The sequence below is a fragment of the Cryptotermes secundus genome, unplaced genomic scaffold (assembly GCF_002891405.2).
Source record: "Cryptotermes secundus unplaced genomic scaffold, Csec_1.0 scaffold644, whole genome shotgun sequence".
In the NCBI taxonomy this organism is placed as follows: Eukaryota; Metazoa; Arthropoda; class Insecta; order Blattodea; family Kalotermitidae; genus Cryptotermes; species Cryptotermes secundus.
Genome location: NW_019742971.1, coordinates 384434 through 402625, shown reverse-complemented (window position 1 = coordinate 402625; position 18192 = coordinate 384434). Strand labels below are relative to the sequence as shown.

The following is an 18192-nucleotide window of genomic DNA, read 5'->3' as shown; positions in this document are numbered from 1 at the left end:
TCTGCCGTCTATGAATATCTACCTGCAACCGCTACGAATATTTAGATACTATGGAATACTTCGATTACAATTATCGATTGTTACGGTGTGCAAAGGTGTGCAAGGTGTTTTCTTGGTGCTGGTAATGTAGACCCCTCCAAAACGGGGCCAACAAATGTCGTGCAAAAGGATTCTTCAGGAAGATCGAAAAGGTCGCGGGCAAATTAAATATGATTACGACGATCTGAGTAAACTTTGTTTTGATAAAGCAACGAATTCCGCTAACATGTGCTCAAAGACCATCCTGCAAGAAGAAAACCAAGATGTCATTCGAAGTTCGCGTAATGTCGAAGAAACGAGTGAGTTAGAAATATCAACATCTACAAACTTTTCTTTACCTACCCAGACTGAGTTAACACAGGACATTGCTGGTGAAAATGTGGACGATTGGTTTAAACAAAGAACTGAATCTGTATCCAGTATAGATTTGGATGTTGTAATGAAAAGTGAAGGGATGGACACGAATTACTTGACAGAAAACATTGGTCACAATTTTTTATCAAACAAAGATGTAGACATGACATCTATAGTTACAAATATTTGTGACATAGGATTAGGCTTAGATATACCTACTAATGCATCTTCTAGGTCCAAAAATAAATCAATTACAGAAGCAGACTGTGATAATGTAATTCTAAACAGTTACTCAACAGATCAGGACACCCTTCTAAATGATTTGGATAGAAGTGACCTATTAGTAGGAAACAGTGGAATTAATAGGTCTCATAAAGTGGAGCTTCTTGATACTGTCACATCAGCAAAACAGACTCATTCTGCGGATCATGTGATTGGACCAAATGAAGGGCAATATACTTCAGTGGAAGAACCGTCCACTCACATGACTGAAGATAAGGAATTTAAGGAAAATCTTTGGAATGGGAGTGGAATAACTGACACACAGCCATTAATAGAACAGTATAGTGCAAATGGATTAACTGATACACAACCATCAATAGAAAATGGGAAAGAGAAGGCAAACTGGGAGAGTTTATCGGTCATAAGTAAACGAAGTGTAGATGGAGATTCTGAAAAAGAAATTGATTTTCCTGAACTGAATTTAATTACCTTCCAAATTGATCCCAGTGATGCCATGTGTAATATTAATCAGGTGGAAACAAATCACAAAGAAATATTAGTTTCCTCCACAGCAGGTGATAGTGATAAAACTGTACGGGATAGTGAAAAGGATATTTCTTCTGCACCAGTAGACTTATCAAGAAAGAAACATACAGTCATTTCAACAGGAAATAATAAGTTAATGAGGAGTATTCCAAGCACAAGTACTAGTGCTAACATGTCAGCTCCTGTTCCTAAAAACACTGGGCTTCCTACATCGAATCCTCGTAGTGTGTTGAAGAACCCTCTGAAAATATCAAATACTGCAAAGAAGTCTAGTGTTTTAAAAACTCCAGGCCCATTTACCTCAACCTCACAGACAAAATCAGCTGATGCATTTGGAGCAAGATCTGTTGAATCACAACAAGAAGGGTCAAAAGTAGCAGCACCCATAAAGAAGGCACCATCAATGGCTATCATAGCCATATCCACAGACAAATCAAAGAATACAACTGAAATTGTTATCAATTCTCCATATGGTGAACAAGTTTTCAAGGGAAAGACAACTGATCTAATGAAAGCCACATCTGGGCTATGGCAGAAGTTGGATAATAACAAGATTCAAAAAGCTGACCAGCCACTGTCTATCAGTACAGCACAACAGCCTTCAGTGTTAGATGGTAAAGGAATTTTAGTATACATAACTTTTGTAATGTAACATACAATGTTATATACACATACAACTTTTGAGTTGTGGATTTTCTATCACACCACATTCTAGGGTAGTGTGTCTGCTGGGTTAAACATTTGGTTTTGTGGGGTTTTGTCAAGTCATTTTAGTTTAGTAAGAAAACCATATTAGTTGCTTGTTCCTATATCATTACTACATGTTTAGTGCCGTGCCGTTAAATTTCTTTAATGTGTTTACACAGACATATATACCACTTTTATTACCAAAATTAAAACCTACTATACTGATGTTTAAAAGGCAGAAAAGAGCACATCTTTGTTCCAAAGAGGATTATTAATACAACAGTAAATGTAGGTTATGTACTTGCAACCAGACATGCAAAAAATATCTTGTGAGGGGTTAAGCATGCTTTTAAGAGGCCACAGTGATAGAAATGTCTATGTAACGAGGATCGTTTCCCACAGCATCTATTGGGGACCAGACCATACAGCAGACTACTGATGTTCCAGGTGATATGGCTGAGGAGCGAGAGGAATATGGTGATCCTGCAGCAGGTTTGTGGGATCCCCATAAAACATAATATTTCAACAAACCACCACTATTCGTGAAAGTAACCACATAATAAAGAAGACCGTTTGATGAATATTTTTTTTCCTTATTCAGTCCAATAGCTATCCTAACACTCGTATAGCTCACATAAATTCAGAATTTTGATGTAATGTGCTTGTGATACTCCCAGAGGAAGACCAGCCAGTAATGGAGGCCCTTGCTGACCTTGGAATAGCTGTTGACAAGGATAACATTTTCTGTGTATCAACTGGAAACGGTCAGAAGTTTTGGGTATGTCCAATTAAGGAATGTGGCAGAATGTATCCACGACAGAGTATGCTGAAGGTCCATATCTTGAGCCATTTCAACGTCAGACCTTACAGGGTTAGTATTTACGCCCTACTTGACATATGTAGTGGGAACTCTTAACGAACGTCTTGGATCTATGTTTTGTTCATGTAATTTTATTTGACAGAATTATTTATATACTTGCTTTATTATATTTTACTCAACATTTCTTACTGTAGTGGAGCTCCAGTTTCCTGTTCCTTCACTTAAGGTTTTCCCACATTTAATGTGCAATTTCAGTGATCCCACGTTAAAAGTGATTGGAAGATCTGTTACTTTTAAGAAAGTATTAATTTAATTCTTTATTGCAAAATGGTAACCTCACCTTATCTCTATTTGTTCACAGTTTAAAACCTGAAATTGGAGTAAACAGTTTCATTCAGTGATTACATAGTTTATCTCAACTGTAAACTATCTCAGTGGGGAACTGTAGTGATGAATTTACCCATCTTTGTTTTATTCATGTCTGGAAAATGTTGAGAATAATCTCTGTTTCTTCTACACTTCCAGTGTAATTTTGTAGGATGCCATTGGTCATTCTATACATATTTCAAACTGAAGAGGCATAAAGAAACACATCTCAAGAGAAAAGATTTTGTAGTAAGTATTCTCAGTCTTTAACATGCATTAATAACGATTAAAAATTTCAGAAAAGGACACCACTCACTTTTGAATACATGTCAGTAGTGAAATACATGAAATAATTTAGTCAAAATTATGAAAATTAATTTTGCATTTTCTGTAATATCTGTAATTTTAATTAAAATGTAGACATTGTACTAAATTTCAGTGGTTACAGGATCCAAGCCAAATAAATTGGAATAAGGCATGATACTCCCACACGTTTGAGGAACATAAAGAGGAAATATCAGAAAGACAAAATTAATGAGTTTGCTGCATAGAATGTCCACAAAAACTGGGTAGGACTGAAATTGAATGAGACACATCACCTTCTTGTCCGTTCTTATGTTATAAATCTATTAGGAGATAACATAGATACCATAAAGAAAATTGACACTAGCAAGAACATTGGTCCAGAAGTAAACACAGAGAACATTAAGTACATGTTGATGTCCCATCACCAAAATGCTGGACAAATTCATGACATAAAGATGGCTAATAAAGCCTTTGAAAATGTAGCAAATGGTAGTAAGAAATCGAAATTTGATCCGTGAGGAAATTAGGTGCAGATTGAATTGGGATCATGGTTGCAGCCATTCAGTTCAGAACTTCTAGCCTTCTCATCTGCTGCCTAAAAATATAAAAATTAAAATATACAAAACTATAATTTTGCCTGTGGAGTGTGAAACTTAGTCTCTGACATTAAGGAAAGAATATAGGCTGAAAGTGTTTGAGAACAGGGTGCTGAAGAGAATATTTTGACTGAAGACAGATGAAGTGATAGGAGGTTGGAGAAAACTGCAGAATGAGGAGCTTCATAATTTGTACTCTATGCAAAATGTAATTGGAATGATCAAGGCGAAGATGATGAGATTGGCAGGGCATGTAGCATGCATGGATACAGGGTGTTTGTGGGAAAACCAGAAGAGACCATTAGAGAAACCCAGACTTAGGGGAGGATAATATTAAATGGATCTTAGAGAAGTACAATGGGGTATCATGGACCGGATTAATCTGGCTCAGGATAGGGACCAGTGGCGGACTCCTGTGAACACGTTAAAGAACCTTTGGATTCCATAAAATTTTGGGAAATTCTTGAGTAGCTGAGCAACTGGTGGCTTCTCAAAAAGGACCCAGCTCTGTGGAGTTATGCCAAGGAGTGAGAATGGCATGGAGCATGCATTGTGTGATGATAAATATGGATAGTTACATAACACAATCTGTTGCAGTGCCGAATAAAAGGCTGTGAACGTCGATTCACCACAATATATAATCTTAACACACACCAGAAATTGCATGCACGACCTCTTGAGATGGTGTGTCCAGTTGAAACTTGTGGTGCACGATTCCAGACCAAGAGAAGTCTCGAACTGCACCTGAAAAGTCATGACAGCCTTCATGCACCATACAAGTGAGTTTGCTGTTGATGACTCTACCTCATATAGCGCTACATCTTTCACCTCTTGTCTTCCCAGCAGGTTCTCTCAGCAGTAATATGCCTGACTTGTATTCAGACTAGGGTACAAAGGTTTTCATGGTTCTCCTCACACCTTCCAAGAAAATGCCAGGCCATGAAATCTCCTATCTTCACACTCTACTTTATATGAGTGTTTCATCTTATTTTATATTACATAATCTCTGCAATTGATATAGCATTAAGCCTGCAAGTAACTGATTGACCCTGATTGTCTTAACACATATTTTGTTCTTGGGCGTTATGGTGATATTCCAAAATTAATTCTGTCAGAGTTTGCAAATATAACATGAAAAGATGTTTGTTTCATATTTAGAGTAGTTGTCCAAACACTGTTTCCTCCTCCTCCTTCTCCTTCTTCCTCATCATCATCATCCAGTGGGGTAGGATATTTTATGAAAAATCCTTCATTCTTCTCATATGCTCTCCACTTGTATCTTTATTCCCACTCTCCCTATAACCTTCTCTTTATCTTCATTCACTTGGTGTCTCCAGTATTCATTTCATCATCATTATTTCAGTGTCTTTGACAAATTTTTCTTGTGACGTTTCGAGTTTCATATAGTGTCCATTCTAGTTTATTTCTTAATACCCACAGAAACTTAATTCTCTTGGTATGGATCAAAATTAAATATCATCTTTAAAATTTAATAAGGACTACCAGTATTAAATTAATTACATTTTATAAACTTATTTCTTGTGTACAGGTATACCATAAAAACTGAAATTTATTTTTTCGAACTGAGTTTGAACTACATGAAAACAAGTTTTAACTATTTGCATATCCCCAGTGTCTTTTTAGTATTCTGCTTCCATTCACATTCACTCACATATCACCATCATCCTCAGAGATCTCGTAGAATTTCAAGTATTACATATTACCTCTTGTTCATTACAGGTGTTTATATGAGGGTTGTGGGAAACACTACTACTCACTCAACTCGCTGAATGCTCACTCACGAAGCCACCAGCACAAGGAAGAGGAGGTTCAGTGTCAGTGGGAAGGTTGTGGTAAACTGTTTGACAAGCCATGCAGGCTCAAAGCTCACATGCGATCTCACACAGGGGATAAACCTTATCCCTGCACATACCCGGTAACTGTGCAATTAGTTTTATCTGTTCAAACCTCACTGTATTGTACAAGTACTAATAAAGTGGTGAGAAATGTAACTTCACACACCTTTGCTTCATTAAATATTAAATTCCACTGATAAATTCACATCTTAGATTTAGAGTCGGTATTTAACCTATGAAAGACCTTGTCTGTGTATGTATCCATCTGATTCCATATGAATTTTGAATTAATTTACCAGATTTTTACCCACTTTCCTATGTTTCTAACTTTTCAACCAGTTGACCAGTTTTCACAAAACTTGATATGAATATTACGTCATTTAGAGCCTCCCCAGTGCTGCATCTCTTAATTTCTCACCATCAGTAATAATGGAAGCACATGGTAGATGCATTAGCTTATGAGGTGGAAGCAGCAGTATGTCCATGTACTTTAAGGTCCTGAAATTATGTATGGTAATAGAACTTGGGGGGGGGGGGATGTAACTTTCATTCTGTAGACTGTAAAACAGCAAAATGGCAGCTATGAGAAATTTCTCTTTTGCTTTTGAGTTGAAGGCCATAACTAATGGGCCATTAGAGTGAGGCAAGTGAAATTTGCTATAAAGGTAGATCATAAACATGCCTGCAGATTCTGTATGACATTATTATTTGAAAGTGAACAGTTATGAACATGGTGATGAAAAACTTTGAGGTTATATCTGACAAATTTAACACATAGAATCTGTTCCTATGTAAAATAAAATTACAGTAATAATAGTAGTAGATTTGTTGGACTATAATCTAAATAGGAGGAAAGTGGGTTTTATAAGGTGTGCTTGAAACTCCTTCTCATTAATTTAAAATGATTCTTCTTTCAGGATTGTGGCTGGGCATTCTCAAGTGCAAGCAAGTTAAAACGTCATCAGCAGAAGCACACTAATGAACGTAAATTCCAGTGTGGCATCGAAGGTTGTGGGAAGTCCTTCATGAGATCAGAACATCTCAAGGAGCATACACTTACCCATGTTGGGCAGAGAAACTTTCAGTGTCCGTATGATTGTAAGTTATTAATTTTAAGGTCCATGCACATTGGCAAGTAACACTTTTAAATACAGGCGTGACCAAATTTAAATTTTACAAACCAAGTTTTACTTGTGAGAGATATCTAAAAGATATGTTGATATGCTTGGAGGTCAGGTGGAGTAGTTTTAATAAGCTGATTAAATCAAGGTGGATGAGATGAGCTGTACATTTGTTGTGCATTGGAGTAATATGTAGTTCTGGTTGGAGAACCTCATGAGAAGATACTTCTTCCAAGAGTTAGGTATGGCTAGGAAGGAAATATTAACATAAAAGAGTTACATCTTCTGGAATATAACGTCATGTAGTCTGTTGACTTTCAGCGGACTATACGGCATTATACCCCAGGAGATAGAACTCTTCATAATCATTGCTGTGAGAACCTCAGATCCTACATGGCGATATATCCCGAGATAGAACTCTTCATAATGATCGCTGTGAGAACCTCAGACCCTAAGAGCACTATATCCCAGAAGACAGAACTCTTCATAACCACCACTGTGAGAGCCTCAGATCCTACACAGCGCAATATCCCAGAAGACAGAATTCTTCATAATCACCACTGTGAGAGCCTCAGATCCTACATAGCGTTATATCCCAGAAGACAGAACTCTTCATAACCACCGCTGTGAGAACCTCAGATCCTACATAATAATAAAATAGATTTTAGAAAAATAGGATGTGATAGTGTGGACTGGATTCATCTGGCCTAGGACAGAGTCCATTGATGCGTCTTGTGAACACGGCCATAACATTGGAGTTACATAGAAATGTGGAATTTCTTTGCCAGCTGAACAACTGTCAGCTACCCAAGAAACACCCTACACCATGGAGTTAGTTTAATTAATAAGGTTTCTAACTCTAGAGAAGCTGAGAATTGAAGAGTCTTATCAGAAAACTGTGTGTTCTGGGATTAACATATCCTGCATCATCTGAATTTATTGTCTGATCTGGACAAATAATTTAGATGGACAAAAATGTTTGCCTCAGTCAAGAATGATTTATTTTTGTTCCTCTTATGCCGTCAAACTACTGACCTATTTCGAAGTATCATGGCACCCCAAGCTAGTTAATATGGAATGATAATCAATCACATTTATTAATTTCATCTTCATCTTACACATCTCTGTTTAATCAACTTGTTTACAAATGCCTTAAGTCAAGGACATTTTTGTAGCTTTGTGTTCATTACATTCAAATTTATTGAAATAGAATCCAAATTACTATGCATGGAATTGAACAGCATTTCAGTTTGATTATTATATACTTGTTATTTTCTTGAACAGACTGTGGAGTAAAATTTTCGGCAAAGAGTAGCCTGTACGTTCACTTAAAGAGGCACAGTAAGCCTAGCTCTGCAGCAGGGGATAAAGTTATATATCATTGTCCAATAGAGAAGTGTACCAGAACTTATACCTGCAAGTCTAGTCTGAGGCAGCACATGCTCAAGTTCCATACACCAGTCCTTGGTAAGTTGGACTTCATGATGACCAGTTGACACCACGCATTCCATTCTTACACACTTTGCATTAGCTCTGCGGGAGTTTCTATATCACTTCCCTGTAATGGAGTAGAAAAAAAATGTAATTATTTTCAGAGATTTATTTATCGGAGGTTTAAAAGTAATCCAACGTAAGTGGTAAAGTCCCAGATTAAAATTATACTTACCACTTACCAAAGTTAATTTTATGTCGGTGGATTTATTCACCTCCAGATGCAGTGAGTGTATGGCCATGTGATGATTAACTGTAATAAGATGAATAAAGTTAGGACAGATCAGACTAGTTCTATAAAACAGTGACAAGCAGCTGAGAGACATAGCCATAGATGGGGGAACAGTATTTGAGTGGAACCTACAAAAATAAGATAGCGAGGGATTGGACTCATTTTAACTAGCTCAGGATAGGGTCCTGTGGTGTGATGTTGTGAAACAGTAGTGAGCCTTCGGATGCCACAAAAATTGGGAAATGTGTTGATGAGCTGAATGACGTATCAGTTGATCAAGACCCATTCAGTTAGATGAAAGGTTAGCGGCCTCCGTAGTCTAGAGGTAACGTTCCCATCTCATGACTCGTGGTACGCGGGTTCAAATACCCAGTGGAGGTCATCGAATTTTTAAGGGTGGAAAAATTCAGGGAACAAGTCCTCCGGGAGGGACTTTAAACTGTGTGTCCCGTGTCGTAACTTTACGGCACGTAAAAGAACCTCATATCCCCAAAGGGGATCACTGAGCCAAATTCCAGGATGTTTCCCGCCCAACAATAGCCTCTAAGGCCTCTGATAGATGGGGGAAGCATTATAGACACCGCTAAGCAAGTGGCCGAACTCGCTTGCTTGGCAGGACTGATGGTACGCACCATTTATCGGTAGGGTAAAGAGACTGGTAGAATATCATACAGAGAAGCACAATAGATCAAACTGGTTGCGGTGCATGGGGAAACCCACCCTCTCTAAATAACTAACTAACTAACTAGATGAAAGGTTCCGTGTAAAATACAGAAAGGGTCAATGTAGTTGGAGTATGTTATATAGAGTATATTTTAATAATAGTGCAGATATGGCAGTTTGTGTGAGAAAAATACAGTATACATGCCAGAATAAGGAATGAAAAGCTATTAAATTGCACCTACATTAGACCAAGGAAGTCAAGATAACAAGCTTGTGAATAAGCCATCACCAGGCATTACACTATTTAAAGCTATAAAATATTGAATTGTAATTATAATTACTGTGGATCCATATTACAAATTATGTTATAAAATAATTTAGAAAATAATTGAATTGAATTTGTATCGTTATTTGCACAGGTCAACTCAGTTTTATATTTTGGTTTTGTTAAAATAGTGTCAATCTTTGTAAAATTAGTATGTGTAATTATGTTAAGTACAATTTTTAGTGCACGTTAATCTCGTTTTATATCATCGAAATAGTGCACTATTGAATAATTTTAACATAGTTAATAAACTCAATTGACAAAAATGTGGATATGAGTTGATTACTTATTTGTTGTGTTGACAGTTTTATATATACACAATAGGATTCATTCCTTGAAGATCATTAAAGTTGATTCTGTGTCTTACGATTTCAGGGTTTATACCAAACCCTAGTTTGTATACATACAAGTGAAGATCCATACTAATTTCAACTGGTAATTTTTCAGTTCTTTAAGGCAGTATATTAATATGCCTCCTCTCTTTCCTTTAGCTAACGACCCTAGTCAGCTAGACTATATTGCATTACTGACAGGAGATGACGATTTGGCAGCTTTAGAGGGGTTACAGTTTTCTGGAGATATGACACCAGCTGTCAGTGGTAAGATTCATCAATTCCTTGCAACTACAATGTACTGAAAAATAATACTGTGCAAATAACAAGAAAAAAAACAGTTCATATATGAGTCATCAGAATACAGTATAATTTGGTGCTATATAGCCATTGCTGTCGAAGAAAATACTGATAAGAGAATCTAGATTATTAATAAGACATGCTCCTCGAGATGCTTAGAAAGTGCCAGAGTCCAGGATGTAAGGTTGCAAACATTTCTGATTACTGAAAAGCATACTTCTTTATGGGAAACATTCAAGGCATCTATCTAGTCATACTCAGCACAATTCAAGATTTTTACACTGTACCGCAATAGTGACATTACTTTAGATACCTTTTTGAAAACCCAGATTTTTATAAACCACACTATAACTTTGGGAGTCGGGATAGCATAGTCAGTATAGTGACTGGCTACAGGATGGATGACCAAGGGGTTGGAGTTCTGGTAAGGTCAAGAATTTTCTCGTCTTCACGTCATCCAGACCAGATCTGGGAGCCCACACAGCCTCCTATCCAGTGGGCACCAGGGGCTCTTTCCACAGAGGTAAAGCGGCGAGGGCATTAAACTGACCACTCATTTCCAATAGTGCCGAGGTCAAGAAAATCTGGATGTATACGTCCACTCCCCCATACGCTTAATTAGTTAAGCACAGGGACAACTTTACCTTCTTATACTATAACTTTGGTCCTTGGTGCCGAAGCCTTCACTTAACCATCTACTATCTACTTCCACTTTCAGGCAGCCTCAGTTCTCTAAATGCTGTCAGTCTTATTACACAGCCTTCTGTGATGATCAGTGGTGATGATGGTATGAATTCCAGTCCACCTGAATATATCAGTACAGGTATGAATGAAACAAACAGTGGAAAGAAGAGACTAATTGAATCTTATTAGTTGAAATTTTAACACATTCACTGCCTGTTCCATCACCTGATGAGCTGAAGTTTACTGTGTACCAGTGTCAATCCCATCACATGATGGGCTGTTGCAAATGTGTACATAAATATCATTTTCTCATACAAATGATTCTCAAAGTCAGCGAAATTTTAAACACAGATTTTTAAAACTTGAAAAATTCAGAACTTACAGTGAATATTGTGTTTTACACTTCTTGTCTTCCATTTCCATTTCAGATGTAGTGAGTTCTGAATCTAGTCCTTGTAGAAGAATGGCAGGCTCAGTAGGTGAGATTCAATAAGGGGTAGGGGGTAAAGCAATGAATGTGTTAAGAAGAAGAAAATCTTAAACATGGCAGACAAAATTTTAAAGTCAGTGCATTACAAGAGGAATTTATGAAATTAAACATACAGTAGTATAGACATGTGTTATGTATAGATAAAATAGCACGCTTTTCAGAGCATGAGTAATGAAAGCAATGAGGAAATGACCACCACGGAGGCCAGAAAATGGAAGATTCACAAGCAGGAGTTAGGGGACGAGTGAACATGGATAAAGAGGAGCAGTTATAAGAGGATGGAGAAGAATGTAGGGAACTGTCTCATATGACACTGATGGAAAAGTCACAACAAAAATTAGTCTCCTAGTGTACTCCATCCTGCAAAAGAAACATTTTGACAAGGCTATATATGCATTCTTCAAACTGTTTTCAGGTGTGGTCTCTCATACTCTTGGAGTAACAAGTTTCCTGTATCCTGTAATTTTTTTTAACTGTATAACAGTCATATTCCAGTTTAGTCCATGGCACATATTCAAATTTCCATAATAACTGTCTTCATTTAGATTCTAAGGGGTTCTAATGGTATAGCATAAAGCAGTCAGGATTACTAGGTTTTTGGACTTTGTCCATCATCAGGTGTTCTAAGAACACGATGTTTCAGAAACTCGATCTGCTTCTGTCCTCATGTGAGGGGGTGGGAAGCGTCTACTCCATTGGATCCATTAGAAAGAGCTAACCTCAAGTCACTGGAATGGTAGGTAGGCTGCACACCGACATGCGTCAAGACATAACAGTCAAAGACACGATGTTTGTGACATGACACAAAGAAAGGAGCACAGTTGAAACGAATGAGATTGTGAAAACCGCCGCGCACCGGTCTGAGTCATGATGCTGATGAATCACGAATGAAGCAAGACCACATATTTTGTCTCATGTCTTGATGCAGTTGGTGTGCAGCCATCCGTAGATGGACAAAGTTCAAAAACCCATCAATCTCAACTGTCTTCAATGTATGACAAAGTTTTATTGTGAGATTCTTGTACTTCACTTCATCACTGTTGAGGCAGGCTGATATGGACACTTGACTTTGCTTCGTTAATTTCATATTAGGCCAGAGCCTTGATAGTAACCTCGAAACCCAAGAAAATGTAAGAGTAATCACACGGAAGATGTGTAAAAATAACAGAACATTCTTATATATACATGTCATCGAAGGGTTCATTTTGTTTCATTAACACACTGATCACATTTGTCACTCTGCTAGTTACTATTAAGCTAAAATTTCATTTTTCATTTAGATTTTCAGTTCCCTGGAATTCTACCATCACAGATTTGTACCAGTGGAAACATTGGGATTGGATGCAATAGTGGCACTAACAGCAGTGTTGTAACACATGTTGTCCTGGCACCACCTGACATGCAGGTAACAATACAGGAATACTGATTATATAAAGTAATATATATATATTGTGTGAAAATTAGATTGCTAAGAGCTAATTGTGCTATCAAACACTGAAACAAATTTTTTAAATATGACATGAAACTAAGAATTCTGTCAGTATCACTGATGGAAGTAAATTCAAAAGGGCAGAAGTTGGATAACTTCTGGTGGCATTATGTTCATACAAACAAATTCCTAGGCTGAAAGGATTTAAGAATCAATAAATGTTAACCTTATGTAGGGCCATGCCATAGCTCAAGTGGTTAGTCGCTGGTTTCCCGATCCCGGGTCTGGACAAGTGGGATTTGTGGTGGACAAAGTGGCGCTGGGGCAGGTTTTCTCCGAGTACTTCGGTTCCACTGGCAATCTTCAGTCCTCACCTATCATCTGGGGCTGGTAAAATAGGCCAGAAGTGGCCGCAGTACAAGGGACTTAGTCCCACCCCACTAGCAATAAAAGAAAAACCTTATGTAGGAATATAATTCTGAAATACAGAATGCCTTTTGTTTATATGTACAGACAGTGGAAGCAAAATGCTTCTCATTAAACACAGTCTGAGTTGGCCAGATAAGAAGATCCACAGGATGTACTACATGTGGAGAGACTGAACTTCAAATTTGAAGTTTTTACATAAATTTACTTCTTGGGTTGAAGAGTGAGCCAAGCATCAAACCAGCATGAAGCAAGCAGCAAGGAAAGCATTGCTTGCTTGCCTGCTTCTTAGGTTGATGTTGACACCATTTGTATAAGATGTGTTTGTTTACTTTATTAAAACATGAAAGCACATGCATCCACAATCATTCCATGGTTAGTACCTAGTGCCAGTGACAAATTATTCTGAATTTCTTCCTCAGAATTCATCCTTCACCATGTCAAATTCAAGTATGTCGGCTTGTGACACAAATCAGCCAGATATTAGTGATGCAATGGATCAGCCCATTAATATACCGATGTTTGAGCCGATTTCACTTGAAATGGAAAGTGGGGCACGTTCCGTGCATGGATCTGCACGAACCAGTTTCACATACCAGGACATTGTCCGAGAGAGAGATCGCAGGAAAGTCAGTGCAAGTCCAGCGTCTACGGACCCTATGAATAGCAGCACAGGAACAAGAGTTCCAACAGATGTTGTGCTGGGAACAGGACTTCTAGGGAGTAGCCAGGACATTGCACAGAGCCTTCTTCTCCAGGTAACTATTTTAGTATTTCCATGGAAATATCGTAAACATATTTTTTTATGAGATTTGAGGTTCTCATATCAGTGACCATAGAAGATTGTCGTCTTCTGGGATGTAATGCCATATAGCCTGGTAGAAAACTAACAGGCTTCAGTAAGTGGCCTCCGTAGTCTAGGGGTAACGTTCCGACCTCATGACTCAAGTCATGCGGGTTCAAACCCGGCGGAAGTTGTGGAATTTTTAAGGGCAGAAAAATTCAGGAACAAGTCCTCCAGGAGGGACTTTAAGCCATGGATCCCATGTCGTAGATTTATGGCACATAAAATATCCTCATGTCTCTAGGAGACCTCTGAGCAAAATTAGGCAAAAAGTTTCCCGCCCCTAATGCCTCCGGTAGATGGGGAAGTTATCGGGTACCAATGCCAGTAGAGGGCCGACCTCGCTGGCAGAAAGGGGAGATAGCGGGCACCAGTATCGGTAGGGTATGGCGACAGTAGAAATTAAAGGGGGACGTACAATAGACTATTAGTCGTGGTGCATGGGGAAACCCACCCCCTCTATACTGAATAACTGAATAACAGGCTTCAGTGGAACCTACTTCTTATCTTGCTTCCCCCAAAACATTGGTAACATTCTACAGCCTATGTGGTGTGACATCCCATATGACAGCAGGCTTCAAATATTACTCTGGATAAAACCAAATTTATGTTTGGTTAAACAATGCTATTGAGGCAACAGTGTCATTAGGACCTCAGTGGATTTATAATACCTCTGCTGAAATTGATAACTTCATTCTTACCTGCTTGCCTCCTTATTATAGGATGATTTGCCAAGTCATCATCACAGTTTGTATCAAGAGGACCACATGATGGCTGTGGGTCCTGGCGTTGGAGAGTTCCAGGTGTTGTTATTAGACCCAGCGAGCAGCACTCGCCACGAGTTTGCAGAATCAACCATCAACCTTCGAGATCTGGAATAGAATAGATCATATGCTTCTGCATAGAACTGTTCATCTCTGCTGTTCTGCAGAGCCCATGGTTAGTAGTGAAGGAACATTCTTTAACACACAACAAAATTTTCTTACTTTTGAATCAAGTCAAAAGTGAAGCCTCAGCTGAGAAATGAGATATGATCAAATGCTGGGTGGTCAGATATTGCACACTTCAGGTTTTGTGACCCATGAATATAGAACATTTGTAGAATTGTGACTGGAAACAGAAACCTGAAGTACTTGCAGGAAAGCCTGTCCAGCACCACATAGACTATCCTGGGATGATTGAACATGAATAAAATGTTTTTGCATTTCTTGTATTTTAGAGATAAATATGTCAGTGTGCTTTAAATTAGTGAATTGTTCAGAAAATTTAGCTGTCTCATTTGTGTTTAATAAAATAGATTCAGTCACTATTCCATAGATGTTGCTGAAATCTAGCAGGCCAAATTTGTGACGTGTTATACTAAGAATATTGATAAAACTGATGTTATATAGCTTATTATGGTCTCATATATTGAAAGCTATAATTATTTGGCACTAGAGCTGAACACTGTTACACTTACTTGAAGCTAAATATGAATGTAAATAATACATTTTGTTTTGTTCTGAATAGATGATGAAAGTGTATGCAGAGGGCTTTGTGTTTTTGAGTCTAAGAGAATTCAGCTGTCAAAGTATGTGAGACAACTAAAGTAGGGTTTAACTGAAAAATAATTGTGTTGAAATGATAAAATGTTTCTGTCTGTCTCTCTTTTCAGAAGCTGTAAGGAGCTGTGTTGATGTTACATTTGAGCTGAAACGTGCTGAAGCAAGGAGACCTTACCACCATTTCAGAAACTTTGTCCTTTTCTTCCATTTTTGTGTCAGTTATATCCATTTTTATTTTGTAACCTAGACTCTAGTTCTTATATAATTAATACATTATATATTTAACATTTACCATGAACTTTATTGTATTTATCCTGAACATTGTGTTATTACTTTTATGTAAAAATCAAATGATACATACAACGTTTATATTAAAACAAATAAAACTAAATGAACTCATACTTTCCTTGCAACTATTTCATGGCTTGCTACACATTTCTTGGATTTCTTCAATATCTATATAATCTGAGGATATGATCGTCTGTGCAAGATTCCTGTACCTGTGGAATAAAGCAGTGCTCATAATTGGAATAATTCATAATAAATACCCAAGTTACCTAACAATTTAGCCCTATTTCAAGTACAGGCAGACCTCCTGTAAGCAAATAGAATCCTGGATGCTGGTCATAAGCCTTTTCCTCAAGGAAAATTCACATTTTCTCAGTGATTGAAAACATCCTATTGCCCTGTACAACAAAAATAAGTTAAGAAATGTAACATGAAAGAGACTTGAGTTATGAAGGTCTCCATACTTGGAGCTACAATAAGATGTCTGGCAGAAGCGAAGTTTTCCTCATGTTAAGGCTCTCCGTACACTTTTAAAGGGAATTACAAATTAATGATCGAAGAATTCTGGACCTATTGGCACTAAATGTAAGTGAATGGTTAGCATGTACCCCTAACTACTTTACCTGTGAGGAAATATCTTTACGTTCTACGTGTATGAACTAACACTGGGAGAGACCCAGAATCAGTCTGAGAAATATGTCCCCACCAGGAATTAAACAGCTGTCATCCAGACCATAACCAGTTATATTACAGAAGAGGTGGACCCATCTGGATATTTGGCAAGTGAAATAAACAGGAAGTAACAAAGGAGCTCTTAATTGCCTTTAAAAATATGTCACAATAAAAGTTGCTTATTTTTTAAAGATAGCCACTGGACCCTGAACCAAATGGCACTGGTATTGTTCACACAATTTTACATTCACTATGTTGATAATATTGACAGGGGGTTAAAGAAAAGAGGTTTCGAGTGGCATGATGTATACACCACAGTTACTGAATATGAGTAACTTAATGTTTAAAAATAAAAGTTTTCTTCCTCAATCATGGAACAGACATATCAGATCCTCCAAGAAGGATGAAAGAACCTTTGCAAATTTGGATACATGTAAAATTTATGCAGCTAGGATGAAATTCTTCAAAAAGAGTAGGAAAGAAAGTAAGAAGGAGAAGACCTAAAATTAAAATATTGAAAATCCTTTTAACAGAAGTGATAATTATTTAGAAATGTACCATTTTTCTTCGCTGTGAGCAGCTTCAAAAATTTATATCAGAGTTCCATGTAAAGCAGTAAAAAAAATTTAGATTTTCATCTGAGTTATGACATGGTCTTCAGATTATACTGAAGATGGAGACAGCAGGTTCATTCAGAACATTGGTAACCGCCTACCAGACCACCCTGAATAATAGAAATGGAGGCAACAGGTTCTTGCAAAAATTTGATAACCACCTACTTGACTAAATGGTTCCATAACCAAAAAGACCACAAGCTCGAAAATAGAAATGTGCAAATGTAATTGCCATTAAGATGTTGGACAGCGTAGACAGACATCTGATGTGATCTATCAACAGTTAATCTGATGAATTCACTCTACTATATAAGTGCTCTTTTCTTCCTCTATTGACCTATCTACAACCTACATAAAGAACTCCCTTGCAAGGAAGTAAAGGAAGCAGGAACACAGAATTTTGCCATAAGGATGTTTTTTATTGTGCTTACTTTTCCATTCTGAGTGCTCTTTTGGAATTTGCAGGAACAGGAATTTTTCCTCCAGTCTTCAATGCCTCATATATCTGCAAAGCAAGAAAGCCTTACCAGTTCACACAGACATTGCAGTATGAGTAGAACATGCATTATCTACAAAATCAAAACAAGACAATAAAAGTAAATACTGTGGCATATTTGCTCCAAGCAAGAACTGTGGAGCCAGAGAAACAGCCGTTGCTAGTGAACGGCTCTGAAACCGCATTCATTTCTATGCAATGACTGCAAAACAAATGGAACAATGTCTGTTGCTAGGCAGCAGATTCTTGATAAGTGACAACTGAATGACAACAGAAGAACAACGTTTTCTGTGCCATCCGTGCCGAGATGTTATAACTGGGACAGTATGGGGCAACCAGTCAGTTGCAAGAGTGTTCAGTTGAAAGTCAGGCTGTAAAGAGAAGACCAGGAGGTTGGTGCGAAATGGCCACCAGTCTCAGAGCTAGTCATTTGAAAGCCAAGCTGTGAA

At 37.7% G+C, this 18192-nt stretch overlaps 2 protein-coding genes across 4 annotated transcripts in view; one reads left to right on the top strand and one right to left on the bottom strand.

Annotated features, from left to right (window-relative positions):
* The first annotated feature begins 27 nt into the window (after window positions 1-27).
* LOC111873601 lies at window positions 28-16078 on the top strand. 3 transcript variants are annotated; one of them, XR_004514016.1, is made up of 14 exons: window positions 28-1775; window positions 2251-2340; window positions 2526-2719; window positions 3194-3283; window positions 4534-4715; window positions 5677-5872; window positions 6710-6890; window positions 8198-8380; window positions 10116-10223; window positions 10975-11079; window positions 12711-12835; window positions 13708-14043; window positions 14852-15068; window positions 15784-16078. XR_004514016.1 is itself a non-coding variant. In XM_033755127.1 (13 exons), the coding sequence occupies exons 1-13, from the start codon at window positions 155-157 to the stop codon at window positions 15008-15010; spliced, it is 3570 nt and encodes a 1189-aa protein (XP_033611018.1). In that variant the 5' UTR covers window positions 28-154; the 3' UTR covers window positions 15011-15777. The 3 variants fall into 3 exon arrangements, 1 of the variants encoding a protein (XP_033611018.1); XR_004514017.1 differs by lacking the exon at window positions 2251-2340; XM_033755127.1 differs by lacking the exon at window positions 15784-16078 and having other exon boundaries at window positions 14852-15777.
* Window positions 16070-18192, bottom strand: part of LOC111873602 (mutS protein homolog 5) — a 28459-nt gene continuing 26336 nt past the window's right edge. Inside the window, exons 18-19 of the mRNA XM_023868448.2 lie at window positions 17679-17752; window positions 16070-16173 (exon numbers count right to left, since the gene is read on the bottom strand). Coding sequence (XP_023724216.1) covers window positions 16092-16173; window positions 17679-17752 — 156 coding nt within the window. The 3' untranslated portion in view covers window positions 16070-16091. The remainder of the gene's footprint in view (window positions 16174-17678; window positions 17753-18192) is intronic.